Source organism: Cyprinodon variegatus, unplaced genomic scaffold (assembly GCF_000732505.1).
Source record: "Cyprinodon variegatus isolate N-32 unplaced genomic scaffold, C_variegatus-1.0 Scaffold1315, whole genome shotgun sequence".
In the NCBI taxonomy this organism is placed as follows: domain Eukaryota; kingdom Metazoa; phylum Chordata; class Actinopteri; order Cyprinodontiformes; family Cyprinodontidae; genus Cyprinodon; species Cyprinodon variegatus.
This window is the reverse complement of record NW_015151768.1, coordinates 13,626-35,031: the sequence shown is the minus strand read 5'-3', so window position 1 is coordinate 35,031 and position 21,406 is coordinate 13,626. Positions and strand designations below refer to the sequence as shown.

Genomic DNA, 21,406 nt, shown 5'->3' with positions numbered 1-21,406 from the left:
AAAAAAGAAAAAAATAATAATATATATATTTGCGAACCTGCTCCAGCAGGAGCTGCGGCTCCCTCGCCATGTTTTCCACGCGGATCCGTCAGCGTACTTACAAATTTTCCTAGGTGCTCCGTGCCGACAGGATTTCCACACACAAAACCTAGGAAAACATGTAATTATGGGGAAACTCTGTCTGGATGGACACGTCAAGCATAAATCAAGCTTTAATCAGCCACCATCCTGTCTATCACTGCAGCTCCTCCAAAGCTACCATGGACCTCTGCTGGTGGATGTCTTTGTATGTTTTTAAGTAATAATTAGCAGTTATATTACAATTTAATAATAATAATACATTTAATTTATACTGCACTTCCCATCAAAGTATCTCAAAGTGCTTGAGGTAAAAAGCGAGAATAAAAAAGCATGAAAAAAACATCTAAAGGGCACCAAAAGCTTAATTTATTATTATTTGGCATAAAATATAATATGATTTGTAACGTATACCCATAAAGATGGATCTGAAATGATCTGAAATGATGACCAATACATTGATCAGTACTCTGAACTTTTACTTCCCCTTTTAATAAATTTGTAACCTAAATATGTAGTGGAACTAATTCCTGAAAGTATTTGACTGGTATTTTTATTTTTTCATTGGTATCTGATGATGGGTTGAACTATTTTTTTTTCCAGACATCTCCTGCTGTGTTCCTTAGTCTGTTTGATGCTTTTAAAAGTCTATTTTCACTCTTTTTTATTCCAGGGTTTCAATTTAGAAGGATTTGAATGCAAAGGACAATGAATATAAACAAGTAAAAATTTCTTGATATAAGTGTAAAGTGTTTTCATTTTATTTGAGCAGGTAAGGAAGACAATTTTCCAGAGGGATAAGATGATTTACATTTTTAAAAATGTCAAAATCTTTTTTCAAGTCCATCTATTTATCTTATTTTAACAGGAAAAAACATATAATTGGCTGATCATCTTATTTACCTGCTCATATTAAGGACGAATATGATTATTTGAAGATATTTTTACTTGTTTTTAATATATTTTTTGGAGTGTAGAAATAAAAAAAGAAGCATTTAAGAACCTTCCCTGTATGTAAACTAGTGTTGCACCAACTCTGATACCAGTATCGGGTGGGCCGTGATCCAGCACTATCAGCGAGTATCGACAAATAGAGCACTGATACCATTTTGAGAGCCAAAAGTTTATTGAACTATTGTCACCCATTTCAGGTAGGCAATAAAAAGTTCTACTGGATTCACTTTGTATTAATCTTCTTCCTGCTTCACAAAGGTAGGCAGCAGCTTAATAAAGCCGTGATGGCAATTATTTTACATCCAAGTAGTCTGCAGTTCTTCATATATACACTCACACATCAATTTCAAACAGATGGTTTCGGTATCGGCCAATACTGCAAAGCCAGGTATCGGTTATCTAACCTGACTCCGCCAGATGGATTTGCTCTGTATATCCATCTGGAAACCTTCCGTAGAAGTAATTTTGGAAAGGGATGAAAATACTGGTTAGCTGATTGGCCTATGTTGGTGATAGACGGGCCAAATAAACCAATCAGATCAACGAAGCATATGACGTACTAACAGAGCGACGACGAAGAGGAGCCAATTGATAGATCAAACTCTTGCCGAAACCAGTCGGGAGAAGAGCAAAAACATCTTTTCCTCTGAGAAAAGCCTCCAGAGCAGTGTTTTGCTCTTCTTTCACTGAAGAAATACTCCGATAAAACTTGCTCGATAGCCACGCTAACGCTAGTTTCATCGGCTGAAGCCGCCATGTTCTTTAGACTGAACTGTCGCGCTTCTCGTTGCGTCACACCTCAACCCGCCTCAAAGCCAACGCTGATTGGACGTTCGTTTGGTGAACGGCTCCAAATTTTCTTTAACGGAGAGTCTCCAGACTGATCTGCGAGTGAAACCTTGAAAGCTCGCGAGATCAGGATGGTCTCACCAGGCTATCGGTTATCGGTATCGGGGCCAAAAAAATGGCATTTGGTGCAACACTGATGTAAATCAGCTGAAGGTGTATTAATAATTAACATCTGGTCAGGTAGGGTCGGCAGCATCCAGAATCACTGGCAGATCTTATTACAGATTAATTTTTTCTCACCTATCCTCTGCTCTAATAACTTTAAAGTCTTCATACTGGGGTAAAATGGCTCCTCCTTAATTAAGACATGGAGACAAACTGGCTTTGCTTCATGCAACATATGGGGAAGCGCATGCAGGCTGGTTTTCTCCTCATAATCTGTTTCTTCCCTCTTAGTTTTTCTTCTTTCCGCTGTCCTGTTTCGTGCTCCATGACAGCGGATTAATCCGTGCGTTCGCTGTTAGATCTCATCTGAGTCCTGCAGATGCAAGAAGGATTTTCTCTCTCATGTCACGCTTTAGAAATGACAGTAGATCGTGTTGAAGAGATATTTTTATTGCTGTCTCTTCAGACACGCAGCAGCTTCCTCTCTGCTCCAGATTCTGTCTGTATTTACCGTTGGCCTTGTTAAGCAGGGGGAGCCGGCCGCCCACTCAGACTGTCTGTCAGGATCCGAACGTGTTGGGCAGAAAATCCATGCAGATGCTTTTGTGCAAATGTGTATGTGCTTTACGGAGCGTCTGAAAGGCTTAGCTCTGCAAAAGTCTTTCATTTGATCATCAGGTCCCTGCAGCGTGGACATGTTGATGAGGGCTGATCTTAAAGCTGCCGCCGCCTAAGAGGAGCGGCCTTCTGACACGTCTTCTCTTCGGTTTGTTTTTGTTTGCTTTTGCTGAAGAACGCTGTAGATGTTTGATTAATAGATGGTGTGTTTGGACGGTTCAAGGAGCTCCTTCATTTTGCTCCTCGTTTGATAAAGTCATGGATGATGGATCACGGTGGAGAACAAGAACTTACAAAGACAGAGTCATCCTCTCTGTGCAAACATCCTTATGTGCTGTTGCATGCTGGGAGGTGCCGCTGCACCAAAGCTTCATCCACACATTTTCGGCATTGTTATCGTTTTCATTTATGGCTTTGAACTCTTTATTTGAACTCTTATTTCCCCCAAAAAGGAACTAATGTAGAAAAATAGAAATATAAAAGTTTCAAAAGGGAACTATGTGAACATAGTGAACTTATTGTGGATCTTTTTCCACATTCATTTCTATTTCTAATTGCTATTTATAATTGCAGGTTTCTGGCCGATCGCTACCAGTATTTAAAAATCCTAATTTTTGAAATGATCCATTATCCATACAATTATTATTGTAAGATCACAAGCTACCTTTTATATTTCAGTCTCATTAAAACATGAAACAATCACTGCAACAATAAAAAATGTTTAACTGCACATTAGGCATTCCTATCAAATATAAATGCAATCTTTAGATTGTTGACTGTGGCTGATGTTCAGACCTTTGCAGAGGTAGATAAGATCCATTTCACTGATTAATAATCTTCCAGACTGATGGAAATCAATGCTGTTGACCGATTCATTGGCCAGCTGATGTTTTTCACAGTTTTATTCTCCTTGTATCGACCGATACATGCACACATTTACCGATTCATTTGTGCATTAAGCAGCCGTGTCTTAAAATCAGGTGAAGTGCATCCATTTCCCCTAACCTCCATTTTCCATGGAGGGAGTGGAACTAACATTTCATTTGATGTTAATAAATGTTTCTTTTGTTATTAAACTGAGAATAAAAAATTAAATATTGTTGCCGCCCATATCTGGGATCAGTTAGATCAGGGATCCTGCAAATGCAACTTTCGCATTTGACTCAGTTGTGCTTTAACACAGCAGAGTCAAAGGGCTGAATTCCCCCCTCAATAATTAGTCCATTTCCTTTCTCCTAATCATCTAATACCATTATTCTGGTGTTTTGGACCGAGCATAAATCTAAACATTGCAGCATGTTGGAATTGGAACTGGAATTTCCCACCCCTGAGTTAAACTGATGTCAAAATAATCAGTATCTGTATCAGCCTCTACTCTGATCTCTACTTTGGACCTTCTCCACCTGCTGATGTAGCCTCCATTTGGCTTCTTTTAATTCTAGCATGATATTTCAACACTCTTAATAAGGACTTGAAAAAGATAATATTGTTTTAACTGTTTTGTTTTCTGGCACAGATCTAGTTCTTAATCGTATATTTTAGATTTAGCTACTTTTCCCTTCAAATCTACTTTGGATTTTTTTGTTTGTTTGTTTGTTTTTTTTTGAAAACCCAAATATGTTCAGTTTCTTACAGTTCAGCCGCTTGTCTGAGTTAAAGGTTATTAATCGTCTAATTTCATATGCACCTCGCAGGAAGCAGGTGACCCTGAGCATGGTTCTACCACCACCGTGCCTGGCAGTCCCTGCTGATGTTTAACAGTAGCTTTAGTTTACATTTGCAAATTTCATTGATCAAATGTGTTTGGATTAGAAGAAAAAAGGTGATCTGAACGCTCTGTTTATATGAGCTCAAAATCAGATGATGCACGTTTGTTTGCCCTAATAAAAGCACTCAGAGACGCGCCGTTGAGTGAAGGTTTGAGCCCATGAGAAAAACAAACAAACAACCATGGCGGTGTGTTGGTTCTGATGGTTCTGGGGGCCCAGGATGAACCTCCATCAGATATTTACACAAAGAATGTTGTTCTGGTTGTTTATGTCCATGTAAACATGTTTCTGTTATTGAGTCTCCTATAGAACATATGGTGTCCTCCTGCTATGAAGGTCTGGGTTCAGATTGTTGAAATTACGGCTGCTACTAATGATTGTTCCTTCAATTATCTTTTTAATTAATTAATTAGTAATCGGATCGCCAGAGTTTCCCAAAAGTGACTTTTTACAGAATTAAACCAGGTGAAACTAAAACTTTTTCTTTTTAAGGAGGTCTGGATAGAGCATATTGACAAACAAAAACGATTTTTTTTTTACTTAAATGCAAAATGTTTACCGTATATATTTTTATACAATTTTTGTATAATTCCTGCTCTAAGTGGGTTGCTATGTCAGCTTAAAGCATATTTTAGAGTCTCTATAGTCCAGCTGACGATTACTTAGTTGACGATTATTGCAATAATCGATTAATCGGGATTAATCCGATGAATTGTTTCAGCCCAGGGGGAACCCAGGAAGAAAATGTTGGATTCTAGGAGGCAAAGACGAAGCAGTTAAAGCCTTTCAATAAAGATGAGATCAGATGCAGGCTGAAACCTTCCTGCACCTTTCTAAGAAACATTCATCCAAAGGTTCTAGGGGTGAATTTAGACATGAGACTGGTGTAGAATTTAAAGATGATTTCAAACAGTAAAAATAGGATTTTATTTTTAATAGGGATTCTGTTTAAAAAAACCTATAAACCTATAAAACTTTGAGATTAATGCAAATGCTGAGTAAATGTAAACTTTTGAGCAAAGCTGTATTTAGAAAGCATTTCTAGTGACTGCCAGCCCCCCCCTCCCTGCCGCTAGATGAGAAAGTCTTGTCTCTGTTGATGAATATTTAAAGGAAAACACTCCTTTTATCTCTCCATTTGGAGTCCCAACGCCCCCGATCCAGAAGGCACTTATTTCCATCCCTGCTGCTGCCATGGTGGCCCGGGGCCAAGTTCACCACTTATTAGTCATGACCCCCTTCTGTCCAGTTTCTGTTGTTCTTGTGTTTCTCATCCTCTCGTCTTTTCTAGGACCTTGGTTTGGAGGGCACCTCCATGAACGACATCTTGTACAAAAATGCTGCCTTCCTCAACCTGGTGGACCCCATCTCCCACGAACTGCTGCTCAGCCTGGCGCGAGAGATGCAGTGTCCTAAGAAGGTCAGTTGGCCCCTGTGGTCTGTGGCGTAGTCCCAGAAATGAATCATTGAATATTTCTCTGAAGACCGACACGATCTGTTCTCCAAACAATCCAATCTGAAGCCGTTTTTTTCTGCAGACAGATGTTGGATTTCTTCTAAGGTTCTGGAAGCAGGAGCAGCTTCCCGCTGAGCGCCTCAGATTTATCTCTTTGATGCATTTTTCACACCCAAAAATAGAGTGTTTGTTTAACCAGTGGCTGAATTCATATAATCCGGTTTTAGCTGCTGGAAAGGATTTGATCTTCTCCTCTAATGTGCTACAAGGTCAGAGCACACAGAGAAGGGGATCTGTGGAGGTTTTCTGTAAAACTCGGATGTTTTTAGATCCATTGAACCAGTTCTGTGTAGAAAGAGTCTGCTGCATCGGCCGGCTGGTATTTTAGGCCAATATTAGTGTTTGTTCTTGTATCGTCCGATACATGAATGCATTCACTGATTTACACACTGCTGCTCCTACCATCTGTTTATTGTAAGGAAAGTTTATTTTTGTTGTAAGTGTGACATTTGTGACATCATTGTGTCATTTTTAACACGTATTAAGGAAGGAAAATGAATATTGTCCAAAAAAAAATCCAGCAGCGGTTAGACTGATGACCGAATGTTTGGTATTGGCCTTTAAAAATGGTGCTGGTTGATCTGTAACTTATGATCAATTTTCAGTTATCCGTTTTACTGAGGATGTCCTTGTATTTAAGTAGGAGAATTATATCAATCTATCAATCAATTGTTTGCAATTGATAATTTTTTTTCAAACTGGTCCTAAAGGAAATTGCTCCATCAAACAGTATCTCTCTCCACTCACATCCAACATCCAATAATAGATTGCTCTCTGATAAATTAGACAAAAATAGAAACACTAACCAGATATTTGAGTAAATAAAGCTGCTGCAAAGCATTATTTTAATATTTGCAGGCCATTTAAAAGAGTCAGGTAGAGATCCTGCATCATAGCCAGCAGAGCTGCTGCACTGATTTTTCACCAAACATCAGATTAAATTCATAGCAGACCTTATTAGAGACATCATGTTTATTGAAAGAAAGGCTTAGATGTGACATCAGAGCTGTGCTGCAAATCGGCCAAAAAGCTAAATCAAGATTTTTTACTGAACTGTTGAGTAGAAAACTGCTTTAGCTGCAACTCGGTTTCTTTCTTGATTGATTGATTGACTTTATTGATCTCACAGTAGATATATGTAACAGCTGAAGTCTCTTATTTAGCTGGATTATTTTACAGGGTTAATGCACGGGGTGTTCACTCCCACGGAGCAAAGATCCTTAACCCCACACTGCTCCCCGGACGCCGCACAATGGCAGCCCACTGCTCCCCTAGCGAATGGGTTAAATGCAGAGAGTGAATTTCTCCAATGTGAGATCAACAAAGTTCTATTATTATTATTATTTATTCATTTATTTTTTTGACTTTGGGAGAAGCTGGAGTACCTGGAGAGAACCCACGCATGCTCAGGGAGAAAATGCAAACTCCATGCAGAAAGACCCCGGGCAGGGAATTGAACCCAGAACCTTCTTGCTGCAAAGCAGCCTTTTTCTCATATGTCTTTAATCTCCCAGGCCTATTTGACATCACTGCCAAACAAGCTAACTGTTTGTAGATTATCTGTTTCAATTCATTTTATTTTATTTATATAGCACAATTCATAACAGGTCATCTCAAGGCTCTTTAGTCATATGGGTTAAACTTTTTTCATCTAAGGAAACCAGCTGCTTGCATCCAGTCGCTGTCTTTCACCCCACCATGGATAATGTGGTGACAGCAGAAATTCACACTTGTGACACAAAGAGCCGTTTATTATTAATTCAAAGTTCCTAGAAACTTGGTTTGACTTAAAAAGTGAAGCATGAATAAAATATTTTACTTTACTCTTTCTGCTGCCAATTTTGTTTAAATCATGATACTTTTGGACAGTTCATTTTCAGAATAATTAACTTAGACTCAACTTTTTTTATCCCTTGGGATTATTCCTTCAGGGAAATGCTGCTTCCACTAGCTTATATAGAGTACAAAGGGCGAGGTTAAAGCAAGATACCTTTAAAGATAACAATACAACAGGCAATATAAAGTACAAAAAAGCACAAAAACAGTTGTAATATCCTGGAATATGTTTCCCTTCGATATAAAAATATCTGCACGGTAGTTGACTTGGATTATTGAACTTAAACTGCAGAGAAAATCTTAAACTGATCTTCTAATTAATGATCCTGATATTAAAGATTTTGTTTTTTCCAAACTTTTCAGCTTCAATAAAAGAGGCATCTGTTTATCCATCATCTTCAGCAGGTGTCCCACATGTTTTTCCCCCACAGCTAATTTCCCCAGCTTTTAGCTGTTTATTCTTCCTCCTCTGCATGCTTCCTTCCCCTTGTGTCCTGCATGTGATTAGATTGTCTTGCTCCAATAAGGCAGCCATATTGGGTTCCTACTCTGCATTCGCTCAAGGCATCAGCTCCAGCTCTGTTTTCCTTTTCATGAGAAAGACGACGCGTGGCGTCAGGGTTATAGAAACCAGGAGAAATTTTCCACCATAGAATAGGCTGCAAAGATTGTTTGTTTGTTTTTAAGCTCTGACTGAAAGTCTCTGCTTCATGTTTATTTTATTCTGTTCTCTCCTGCAGGATGCAGACACCATCAAGTCTTCTGATAAGATCTGCAGACAGCTGATCTACCACCTGACCCCACACTCAAAGTGGCTGAGGCAGAGCATGTCCAGGCGGAAATCCCAGGCCTGGTAAGCCCTCATGTCCAGACATCCAGTCTGTAACTAATCTGCAGCTCTGCACAACAGAGAGCTGCACCAGGCCGGCCTCCCAGGACACTCATAGCTCTTCTCATTGGCCCTTCTGTGGTATCAAGTCAACATTTTTACATTTTCCTCAAGGATTCAAATGCATGTGCAAATAAATGAAGGATTATCTCTCAGAAAATAAGGCTAAAGGCTGATTTATACTTCGAAACTAGGTCATATGCATAGGTGTCACAGTGAACGCAGAGACATCCCTGCCCCTTGCGCAGATAGGAGGCCTCTGATTGGTCAAATCTACCTCTGCTCTACACTATGTGTATTTCCTGTTTGGTAAACTTACTGGCTTCTTTTGTTTGTCTGACCGCCATTGTGGAAAATGACTGGTGAAGATGGACCAGCTAGAAGAGCGAGGTGCGTTAGAACGCTGGGACCCTTTTTCCACCTGGATCCCCGCTCTTTTTCGCCCTCATGTCCCTCTATTGTCTCACAAACTTGCCCCCATTTCCTCACCGCCGCAGCCATATTTAGACCCACAGCTAGTTCCTGATTGTCCCTCTTGCATTGTGGCGTGGAATAACAATAAAACAATAAGCTTCAATATTGGGCATAAATCAAAAATGTCTGCTAGAAGCTGACTGCGACACACTGCTGCAGAAAGATAACCAGCCCTAAAGAATCCCTCCAGCTTATGAACAAAAACATTTCCAGCTGTCTAGATGCTAAAATCGGGCATTCATATCACACAAATGAAGACAGTACGTGTTTTGCGATATCCGACAGGTTCATTCTGAGTCGCTTGAACATCAGCAGGATCATAGAGTTAGCTGTCCGACTCTGAGCGCCGCTTTGTTAGGCTTGATTAAGCTCAATTCAGCCCCAGAAAAAAAGGATCAAAGATTCAACCGACATCCGCAGCGTCTTTGAGACTCGACATACATGGAAGCCATTGTTTAGCTGACAGCTTTTTTTTCCTCACTTAGTCATATTGACAGCTGCATAAATCTGCAGAGAGGCTGACAGGTTCAGAGTCAGCAGCAGAAACATGAGTCATTAACAGCAAGATCCAGAAAACTAGTGGAGGGGAGGATGGGATGGAGGGGAGGACGGGGTGGAGGTCTGCTGCTGCATCAGGGAACAAATGTCTGTCAGGGCTAAAACGATGAGATCAGATCAGTCTGCTGTTCTGTGTTTCCCTAACTCCTCCCTGAGTCAGAGCTTTACATTCATCATTAGAGAAAGATCCACTGCCTCAGAAATCTTCATACTCTTTATTGTTTTCCTGCTCCAGTCATAGAGGCCGTTATATGATAAAAACCTCAAGGTGGGCGTAAGATTTGTGGTATGGATCTAAAAAAAAACGGCATCATGCTTTAGTGTTAAAGCACAATGGAAAACAAGCTGATAAAAGCTTAGTAGTTTTAGAGAAGATGCTCTGGTCCAACGACAACAGAAATGAACCGCTTGTTGTTCTTCTAAAACATTATGAGAGGTAAAAACTAACACAGCAAAGAAATTAAATCTAAGTAAGTATTTTTTCTTAAAATAAGTGCATTTTTTCTTGAATTGAGAAAATAAGTGAGACACCTAAAATAATAAAACTCTATTGCTTTGTTTTATTTCAAGAGTATATTATCTAATTATCTCATTTTAAGAATAAAAACACTTATTTCTACTTATTATTTATTTCTAGATCGTTTTTCCAGTGTGCTAACTTTGTTTTTTTCTGCCATGTTGCAGACGTCTTATGTAATGCCCCCCTACTTTTCGGTCATCATATACTGTACCTACCATCAGGCTGTGCTGCTCCGCCATGCAGCACAGCCTGATGGGTGCTATTTAGGTTCTAACTTAAGGAGTTTATCCTGTGTTTCTGTTTACAAACAGAACAGTAAAATGTAAATTCTTCATCTTTTCTGCCTTTAAACAGTGTTAATAATCCCAGACTGGACTCTGATCCGTTCATGTCTTAGCATGCGTCCTACTCTGGCATTGCTTTTCTTGTAAAGACCAGTGCGGCTGTGTAGAAGAACCGCCCTCTAGTGGATGGCTGCAAAACTGCAAACCTCACAGAAATTCATTAAAGGCATACTATGCAACATTTTTCAGTTAATTAATGTGTTTCATAACGTTTTGGATGATTAAATTAGTCATTTCAGGTCGAACAAATGTGTTCTCGGCCACCCTGGTGGTCTGTAGGGGAAATACCGTACTTGCAATTGCAGGAGCCCTCGGCCCGCACCCACAGGCTCAGAAGTCTCGTGCATCGCGAGAGTCGGTCTTGCTTTACGGCGAGAACTTGGCTAATTACAATATTTGTTATTTAGACACATGCCTAACAAATAATGTATGAAAAAATGCTAAATTTTCAAACTCGAAAAATGGAACAAAATAGTCACTTACCGCAGTAGACACGGTGATTCGTTGCGTTCGCCTGTCTGCTAAGCTCAAAACAACCGCGCCTGGCTTGACGGAGAAACCAGGAGAACAGCTGAGCATATTTACGACAGTGCACTTTTACTTTCGCCCTCTAGGGGGAGCCTCGCTGGAAAATCAACACCGGTTGCATAGTATACCTTTAAAAGAAGACGTTAATAGTTCACCTGGTGGAACTTCTTTTTTTTTTTTTGTCTTTTTTCTTTACCTGTCATAAGTACAGAGCAACGATATAAACTCTCTGCATTTAACCCATCCCCTTGGGGAGCGGTGGGCTGCCATTGTGCGGCTCCCGGGGAGCAATGTGGAGGTTAAGGGTCTTGCTCAGGGACCCAGAGTGGCAGTCTGTGGGAGTGGGGTTCGAACTTAGGAACTCTGGTTTCCAAGCTCCATGCCCGAACCACTAGGCTGCCAACAATATATCACCCAGGTGATATATTGGTGATGGCAGCTTAATGCTGTGGGCGAAGGAGCTAGAAGGTCAGTCAGAATTGATGTGAAAGTAGACTGAGGTATGAGAGAAAACCGTTTACAGCAAAGGTTTTGGGACTGGTTTGGATTTTGACAATGATCCTAAACAAAGAGATCAAACTAAAATAAGAAGGTTTGGATCAGAGGTGCAACTAACAAATCTTTTGCCTCCTAAATTTTATCGTTAGATATTTTCTTTCAATTAGCGATGGGATCACAAACGGTGGTTTTATACATGGTTCTTTACAGAATTTAAACCTGTTGAAGTTAAAGCCTGAGGAGGCACATTATAGAGCGTATTTATAGTCAAAGAAGATTTTTTATTCTGACCATATTTCAATAGCCAATGAATTAATAAATTGTTTCCAAATCTGAAGTTCCTGCAGTAGAACAGCAGCTATAATAGCAGCAAAGCTGATCTACAAACTCTTTACTCAGGGGAGCTGAATAGCTTTTTGATTTATTAGAAATACAATAATAGAGAACTCTACATCCTCTCTCTTAAGGTCTTGTTAAAATCCATTATTGCCTGCGGTTGTAATACGACGGTATTAATGCGTTTGTGAGGCACAGCAAGGCTTTTAAAGGGCTGCCATCTCTATTCCCAGCAGAAATGATTCAGAAAAACTTGGCCTCAGTTTTAGGTCGAGGCTCTAATCGAGCTAATTCTCACGCTATTTGATAAATCATAAAAAAAATAAAAAATCTGTAATCCAAACTCAAACTAATTACACAGATTAACGGGATTACTGAGTCTCTGATGTTGATTCTGTCTATTTGGAGCGACGGGTGAGCAGAGTTAATGCTGGTTAATGATGAGATGATCCATCCGGCGGCGCCGCAGAGGGCCGCGCTGTTTGCCGGTCTTCGCCGTGCAGAGAGCATTCACAGGGTGGAGCTGCAGTTATTCACATTTTTTTTAATATATTTTACCCCCTAATAAGCCTTTAGTTTAGTCATAAAACCCTCAAACACTGAATAAACATAATCTCCACAAAATAATTGGACTGTTGGTTCGACCACATTCAACCCCTGCTGACAGTTTACTGATAGCTTTAGATTCCATTTAAGAAAATTAGTCCTGACAGAGACATTTCTGCAGGAAGCACATTTTTCAAACAGCCTCCCCTACTGGGTGCTGCTATGCACAAAGAGAGCAGCACTAAAAAGTGACGATAAAACAAGAAGGAACAGGTAGTAGAGCAGGTAACACAGTCCTGGACTCAGGCAGAAAGTGTCTGAGGCATGACTACACTGAAACTAAATATAATAAACCTTCACTGTAATCTTTAATCAGATTTTCATGTGAAAAATAGAACAGAATAGAAAATCAATTTATTATACTACAGTGGGGAAATTCTGGAGCTCTCCAGACTCCAGAGATGAGCTGTTCTGCATGTTTTAGATCTTCCTTCCTGGTAAAACGACGGGGGCTGAAGCTAGCCTGAGCTAAAAGCGTGTTAATTAGAGACTAATTATTAGAACCAGCTGTATGAGAAGCAGAGACACACCCAAAACATGCAGCACAAAGAGATGGGATTACCTTCTGTTACCGGTATTTCTAAAAAAAAATACAGCTTATAGAATAGAAAATCCTTTTGTTGTCCCACAGTGGGGAAATTCTGGTGTTTACAGCTAAAAAAAGATTATAGTAAAAATTGTCACATAAATGTGGACCTTAAAACATATTTATCAGGATGACATACTAGCGAATATATAGAAAATACTGTACTGTAATCAAACAATATTAATTTGTACCTATTCATTTTTTTAAAGACATGATATACTAAACTATGTGCAGAAATGTCTATGGATCCAACCACCCAGGTGTGTTGCATCACTGAGTACATGTTTCAATGCTTTGCTCTAAGTTGTTGTGTAAATTTAAGATATTTTTCTATCTGCCTTCTCTGATTTGTTTTAAACTTTTAACATCAGATTCAAAACTTACAGAATTAATTGGCAAAACAGTTAATAAAACATGGAAAACATTTAAAGTCTGATATAGTACAGTCTAATGCTACGTTCAGACCAAAAGCATTGTAGGCAGCAGGAGCAGCTGGTTTACATGCAAAGTCAATGGTTGACGCGCATCAAGGCAAAAGGTCCTGCAGCGCGTTTTGAGCAGCAGGAGCAGCGCGTCATGAGCTCCTGAGCATCTGATGTGAGAAACGCGCTTCAGAAGCAGCAGCTGCTGGAGTTGGAAAAATTATGATCACTCCTCTGAAACAGTTTATTAAATGGTTAAATTAACTTAAAATGTCGGAAAACTGCCAGCAAAATATGTTCGATTTTATTATTTTGGTGCCTGCGAACAGTAGCAGAAAACCTCAAAGAGGCGACCGGGCCAGAGGCTGCTGTTGAACGGGATTCCCAATGACTGAGCACAGAGTGTGCGTGGGTCTGAGCGGCTCCGACAGTGAAATATTATTTTAAGGCAGGAGGGTAATCTGGATGAACTGACTGCACAGGTCAATTTTTCCAGAGGACTTTCTCACTTAAAAACATATAAAAACTACTTTATACCCACTGATCACAGCAAATATAGGTGCCATTGTTACAGGCAAAGAAAGGATAGAGTAGCTCCGCACAATGTGCATCAGACCCAATTTTGCCACTGTGCAGCGAGATCAGTAAAGATGCTTCAGCGACGCATCAGAACTAAACTGGTACAAGCATCAAAAATGAAGCAGCTCGCGAGTTTTTGCTGCTCCTGCTGCGTGCGATCTGAATGTAGCATTAGACCTTCTGACGTGACTATAGGAATGTTTGCCATACTCTACACATAGGGACGGTGTAGAGTTTGGCTGTCCAAAGTTCTGCCCGGGGGCCATATGGAGCCCTTAGAATGACATTGTGTGGCAGGATGATTTAAATTAGACATTTAGTGCAGAAAAGATATTTTTATTAACACATTTTTATCAAATGTTAGCTAAAACACAAAATTCTCAGATGGCCAATATTAGAGCATAAACCGTCTGTCTCTATAAAATCAGAGAGAGATAGATTTGTAGAAATAAGATGCAAATTATTAGACCACCCTTGTTTTCTTTCCAAAAGGCACATTAAAGAAGATTTTATACAGACTTTGAAACGAACATGTTCATGGACAAAACTGTTTTTTTTTTATCTTGTTTGAATGTAAATGTTTGTATATTTGTTCTTATATTTTAGCATTAACACTTATTTCAGTGGGTTAGTCTTTTAGCTCATGTCGTGTGTTAAAGTCTTTACATTACTGTTAATGATTATTTTATTGCCTAATTAGTTTATTATTATTGTAATAATACAACAATCACAATGAATCAGATATTTCCTTTTTCCCTCTTTATATCAACAAGCAGGTAGAAGTTTCACTCATGGGTTTCTTTGTTTGATACGGAGGAGGATTAGGGCCACTGAAAAAAAAAAAAGTTAACTGATTTTTAAATTTTAATTCAGTTTAGTATGGGAAAAAAGTCAGAATTCTGACTTTAATCGCAGAATTCTGACTTTAATCTGAATTTAATTGGAAAGTCAGAATTCTGAGATTAAAGTCAGAATTCTGAGAAAAAGTCAGAATTCTGACTTTAATCGCAGAATTCTGACTTGAATCGCAGAATTCTTACTTTTTTCTCAGAATTCTGACTTTCCGATTAAATTCAGATTAAAGTGAGAATTCTGACTTTTTTCCCATACTAAACTGAAAAAATTTTAAAAAAATCAGATAACTTTTTTTTTTTCAGTGGCCCTAATCCTCCTCCGTAGTTTGATGATCTTCAAAATTTGATCAGTATTTCAGGACTGTTTAGTGCATCAGTTCTCACTTCTACTCCCATCATTAATTTGACGTTAGCTGCAACATTGCGCCCCCTAAAGGCCTGGAGTCAGAAAGTCTTATCCCTGTTAAATGTAATTTGACAAAATTAAGTACTTCTGTGATTTGAACATTGTGTTTTGTAAAACTGTGTTTATATTGAAAATTAATTTAATTGCCCAACTCTTATAAAACTGGATATTAATGAACTTGTTTTAATATAAAGTTAAACTTGTTTATCTCCAAGGAACAATTTTAACATCAGTATTTCAGTATTTCAGTAGTTTTGCATGCAGCATTCAGACATATGAAGACTGATGATCCTCCAGGGGCTCTCGCTGCGTTCACGTACACTAAACTGGTTAGAATGTAAATTAGATTTTAACATTCATCTGTTATCAGACTGTGGTTTTAGCTTCAGCTCAGGGATGGTTGATAACCAGCATCTCCACAGACATCGATCTTATGCTCCTTCAGCATAGACAATAAAACCCAGCGACATTACTGCCTCCCTTTGGGCTAAAGAGACAACATAACATGATGAAATGCCTGCAACACATGACAGAGACCGGTAACCTTCCTATGGCGTCGCCCCTGTTCTCTGGTGCGAGGATGGATGATTCTGGACAGATCACCTCAGGCAGCCTCATCTTCCTCACAAAAACACTGACCTGTCTGAGAGCTGTGATCTGAGCTATTAGCACCTGAGGAGTAACGCTTTTACATGGCTGTCACATGAAAACCTACAAGGACCACACTGACACCGTGTAAAGGATAAAACCTGGAAAACACTGGCTCTACTGGCAGGTTTTCTTTCTTTTTCCCTTTTTTTTTCCTGTTTATGCGGCAGAGAAAATGCTGCTGAGGGAGTGGCTATTTTCAACGTGACCAGAAAAACACTTCAAAGCATCAGAGGAGACAGGTACTGCTGAGGACGACACTGTAAGTCACCAGGCAGCCAGGGATGCTTTAATTTACACTGACACATGCAGCAGAACCGCAGTTCAAATTCAACACTCTGGATCCTCCCTGGTGGGCCCAACCGGGTGGAGACCTGAATAATGAATATGACTTTACCTGCAATGTACATCAATAATATTCTATTGTAAATCCATCCAAAATGTTGTTGGGTATTTTTATTTTATATTTTGAGCAACAATAATGAAAACTTTCTTTAAAACCCTTTAATACATTTTAGCTAGGTTTAATGATTGTGCACTGGACTGTTTTTAAGGAAAAAGTTGCTTGACGTTTGTGTTCCTGCTTTGAAATGAAACTAAACAGCAAAAGAAAACATGAATTATTAGAGAAAAATATTCTCCTATTTAAAAAAAGATCTAAAAATGACAGAAGAACTCAACAGATTAGTATCACTATTGTTCTTTGGGCCAAACTAAGGCTACAGCAGCCTGAAGTGACCTAAATCCGATTTTTTTTTGCCCATATGCGACCCGTATCTGATCTTTTCATGACAGTCTGAACAACACAGATCTGATTTTCTCCGATGCAACCAATGCGACCCAGCCCATTTGGCTATGTGGTCCTGAATCAGATACGAATCTGATCGTTTCAAATGCAACCTGTGTCTGAACCGGCAGGTCAGTAATAGCCGACATAGGTCACTATTCTGCATCTTGCTACGCAGAAGCGGTAAGAAAAACAACATTAATGGCAAACTATAATGCGGAAATCAGTATTTATGTTAAACCATCTTGAAAAGATTTCGTTTTTAAGGTTGGGAAAGAAGCACAAGATGCACTCCAGCACTACCATCCACAAAGCATGCTCGCTTGTGACGTCATTGCATACTCTACTGCACATGCACAGTTCACACAGCAGATCACATACAAGTCGCATATATTTGGAAATATGAATGGCAATGCAAAAAAATTGGATTTCACTAAAAAATCGTAATTGAGCATTAAGGCCAGCAGTGTTAACGTAGCATAAATTGTTCACAGGGACCAATGGCGTAACGACACAGCAATAGGCCCGTAAGCAACATTATCTTGGTGGGCCCCATATGAAGTACAACACCCCATCCCCCTCTCTCCATTCATCTCCTGGTCGCAATCTTCACTCACTGTAAAAGCAACGGAATTCAACAGAATTCTGCAACTAGTGTTGCACCGATGCCATTCGGTGCAACTCTAGTAACCTCCATGTGGCGTTTGAGCCTTTTTGATTCTCTAAGTTAGCACCAACTCTCAAATGTTTCACCAATAGTTTTTTCTACCATTTTGCATCTTGTTTTTTTAGTCTGCGTCTAAGAAACTCTAATAGCCTAATATCTCTATCGTGGAGCTGCTAGGCAACACCCGAGCTTCATGTCACATGACTACCTACTAATTTAACGTGTCAATGTTGGCATCATAACCAGAAGAAAATGTTTATTTAGTCTAAACTTCATTTTTATGAAAAAGTTGCATTTATGAGCTTTGTGATGTCAACTTTATTAAGTCAAAACCAAAACAAATTTAGTTTCTGTTCCTAATAAGTTGAAAGATTTTAAGGATTATTTTCTTTACTTCTCTACAGTCTGAAGACGACTCTACAGAAGAAGCTGTCTAGTGAGAGCGTGGACCTTTCTGGGATCCCCCTGTCCAGCCGCGATGTCCGTCAAGTGGCCTTCTACCTCCAGAACAACGGAGACAGCCTGGTGGCCGTGGACATCAGCTTCACCGAGCTGACCGATGACAACCTGCGGCTGCTGCTGCCTCTCCTCGCCTCGCTGCCCAAACTCAGCACCCTGGCTCTCAACGGCAACCGCCTCACCTTGGCCATCATCAAAGACCTCTCTGAAATGCTCAAGGACCCTAAGATGTTCTCCAGCCTGGCGTGGATCGACCTGGGGAACAACGTGGACATTTTCACCATGCCTCAGCCGCTGCTGGTGGCGCTGCGCCGCCGCTGCAGCCTGAAAAGCAGCCTGCCGACCATCTACGAGTACACAGAGGGCCAGCCTTACTCCTACCACCTGGAGACCTCCATCGAGGAGCCCAGCCATTACGAGGAGGAGGAGGAGGAGATCGATGAGGACGAGGAAGATATGGGGGACAGGTTTGAGCTGGAGCCGTGGGGTTTGGGGGACAAACAGCTCTCTAAACCGTACCCCCTCCACTGCTGCGAGAGGTGATGGAGCGTTTCCTGTCCTACCAGATTCCAGCTGTGGTTGAAGCGACGTCCCGCAGCTCTCTGTTACCTCCTTCACCCTCTTGCCCTCACACCACGAGACCAGTCACCCTTTAAAGGCAACGAGGGGGAGCAGCGCCCACATTGTGAACTAATCGCCCAAACACAGCTGCTAAGCTAACCTTTACCATCTCTGAGTTGGACCCACACCGGACGGCGGCCTGACGGCAGACTTACTGTGTTGCTGGATGGTGCTCTGGGGGAAAAGATGCGGTTTCATTGGAGGTTGTCTGGAAGAGTCAAAGAACCAGTTTTCTCTTTTTCTCTCTCTGTCTCTTTCTGTCCCTTTATCCGCGTCTAGCGCTTCATGTCTCGATCCACAGGAGACGTCAGTCAGTTGGTCGGACGAAGGAGCGGCATCCCTGGGGGATTCTGGGGCCACCTGGAGTGAATTTTGGAAACCTGTGGGTCCTCGTGGCGTCTCTGCCAGGACTGAGACTCTGCCTGTCAGGCAGGGCCTAACTCCACATTCTGTGTTCTCTGTTAATCTCCCAACAAAAGTTCAACAGACTCTACAGCCAGCGACCGTCACGTGGCGCTGGCAAAACTGCTTGGTCGACTTTTTGCGTCCCCCCTCCCCTCTTTCCTAGTGTCCACTGGTGAATGTCCATTTGCAGATGGAAATGAGGACACAAACAACACAGATGTTTTGTTTCCTGACGTTTTTTTGTTGTTGTTGTCCCCTTAGAGGACAAAGCGTCTCAGAAGACAACAGGTAGGAGAGAGGGGTGTTTTTCTAACCACATAAAAGCTGACATCACTGCTCTTTAGGGTCATAGCCACAGTATTTCAACACGGGTCAGAGAAAGGGGCCAAAATGACCTCCTACTGCCGTCTGCCTCCACAGGTTTTGACCTCTTAGTGTTGCCGTAGATCTGTGTTATTAGGCACTTTCTTGACTGTTATCTACTCTAGTCTCTCCGCAGTAGCATAAAACCATCTCAAAGGCCGACCAGAACACTGCGAAGCACTTTAAGGCCCTGATGTTTAGATGTTACTCTTTCTCCAAAGGCTCCATATAGTCTGTGCACATTGGTTCCTCCCTGCAGGAGCTTCATTCAGATGATTGTTAGAGGGATCAATATGAAAATAAGCTCACCTGAAGTATAACAAATGTTCTCTAAGTGTTCTTTGTGTATTTGTGTCGGTAAACGGTCTAAATGTTGTTTTGTCTCTTGTCTGTTTCTGTATTTAATTGTATTTAATGAGGAAAAACTATAAAAACTGAGCCTGATCAGGTCCTGATGATCGGATCCAACAGATGACGGAATGTTTTATGGTTTTACGCAATAATCCAGCAGGTCGCTCTGTAAATGTCATCCAAAGCAGAGGATATTTAAGTTGAATGTTTGAAATTGTCGTTTTTTGCCTTTTATCATGTTTTTACAACCCAGGGCAGGACTGGCCATTACCCAACACCCGGGGGGCCAACGCCCATTTGTGGGTGGGCCCAGGGCCTTCATAATGTAATCTAAAATGTATTTAAAGTTAACTATTATATAAAATAATTTATCAATTAACCAAATTATAATCTAATCAAAATGTTTTGAAATGAATTATATACCTTAGAAATATTCAGAAATATTCTGCATGAATAAGTCATTTTTTACATTTTCCATTTTGGTCTTTTACAATGCCGAAATTTAAACAAAAATTTAGTATTTGTTTGATTGAATATTTCCTTTTAAATAATTCAGAGGAAATGATCAGTGACTCTTTTTACCTAGTTTTTAATGTTTATTTCTTTCACTATATATTCATTGATGAAATCTCTCAACGTTTGTAATCTCACCTGTCTTGCTGGGCCTCTTCCCTATAATATAAGTAATCATGGTGGGCCGACCCAGTCTGGTCCAGTCCAGTCCAGTCCTGTTACAACCACAAACTTTATTGGATTCTGATTGATTTTATCTGTCAGATAAAAAGAAAAAAACAGGATTTAAAAATATTTAAGCAATTAAAATCCAATGTAACAGAGTTAATGCATATTTTTCTTGCATGGGTGGTTCTAAACAGGGGCTATTGGGGCCGCTGCCCCTATAAAACCAATCCAGGGCCCTGTACTGAAGGCATAACATTGGATTTTTTGATTTTTATTTTAGTTTTTCTCTAATTCAACTATTTTTAGTTTGTTATTAGAAGTGATTTGCTGGTTTTTAGTAGTTACTATTATTTTATTAAAGCTTAGTTTTAGTTTAGTTTTAATTAGTTCTTGTACTAGTTTTAGTTTTGTCTTTGTTTGGTTAATTCTTAGGCACAGGATTCAAAAAGTTTAGAGCATTTTAATCATAAAATTGGGCATTTAAGCTATAAATACTCAACACAAGATGCCTATTTTAAAGAACTGGTTCCCTTACAGTGGCCTTTGAAGAGGTCCTGTGGAAAAAAACACAAATGCAATACTGGCAATGTTGATTGCATCAAGATCAGTTTTACCTCTCCTTGTTAAAGCTGATCTAGAAACATCAATGTCTCTAGAAGCACTCAAACTCAGTCCGATTGAAAGGAGAATGTCAACAAATATCAGCTTCCCCAGCAAATTTAAGCAATTTTACTGTATGAATTAATCTGAACCATTTGATTGCAGCTGCTTGAAGATTAACATCTGCCCCACATCATGATACTGCCACCACCATATATCACAGTTGGAAGGGTTTGTTTTAGATGATTCCCATCCTACGCAGTGTTACATGGGTTGGTTGCCCAACCAGAACTCCTTTGTCATGTTTGCTTTGAGGCTTAAGAGGATAATTTAAAAACACGTCACACTTTCTAAGATCGATGTATAATTTTGATTTATTTATAGTCGTAGGTGTTCATACAAACACAGGCTGTAAAATGCAAACACAAAGCGCACATAAGGAGTAGAAGAAATGACATTTTAAATTAAATAAAAACAAGAATCGATTTAGTTTGTCACT

The 21,406-nt window shown here is 40.0% G+C and overlaps 2 protein-coding genes across 2 annotated transcripts in view; one reads left to right on the top strand and one right to left on the bottom strand.

Annotated features, from left to right (window-relative positions):
• Positions 1-18,803, bottom strand: part of LOC107102769 (gamma-glutamyltranspeptidase 1-like) — a 63,236-nt gene extending 44,433 nt beyond the window's left edge. Inside the window, exon 1 of the mRNA XM_015402194.1 lies at positions 18,663-18,803. The gene's annotated coding sequence lies outside the window, so the exon portion shown is untranslated. The remainder of the gene's footprint in view (positions 1-18,662) is intronic.
• Positions 1-20,191, top strand: part of LOC107102768 (leucine-rich repeat-containing protein 75B-like) — a 26,281-nt gene extending 6,090 nt beyond the window's left edge. Inside the window, exons 2-4 of the mRNA XM_015402192.1 lie at positions 5,665-5,793; positions 8,466-8,578; positions 17,832-20,191. Of these exons, the coding sequence (XP_015257678.1) occupies positions 5,665-5,793; positions 8,466-8,578; positions 17,832-18,429 (840 nt within the window). The 3' untranslated portion in view covers positions 18,430-20,191. The remainder of the gene's footprint in view (positions 1-5,664; positions 5,794-8,465; positions 8,579-17,831) is intronic.
• The last annotated feature ends 1,215 nt before the right edge of the window (positions 20,192-21,406 follow it).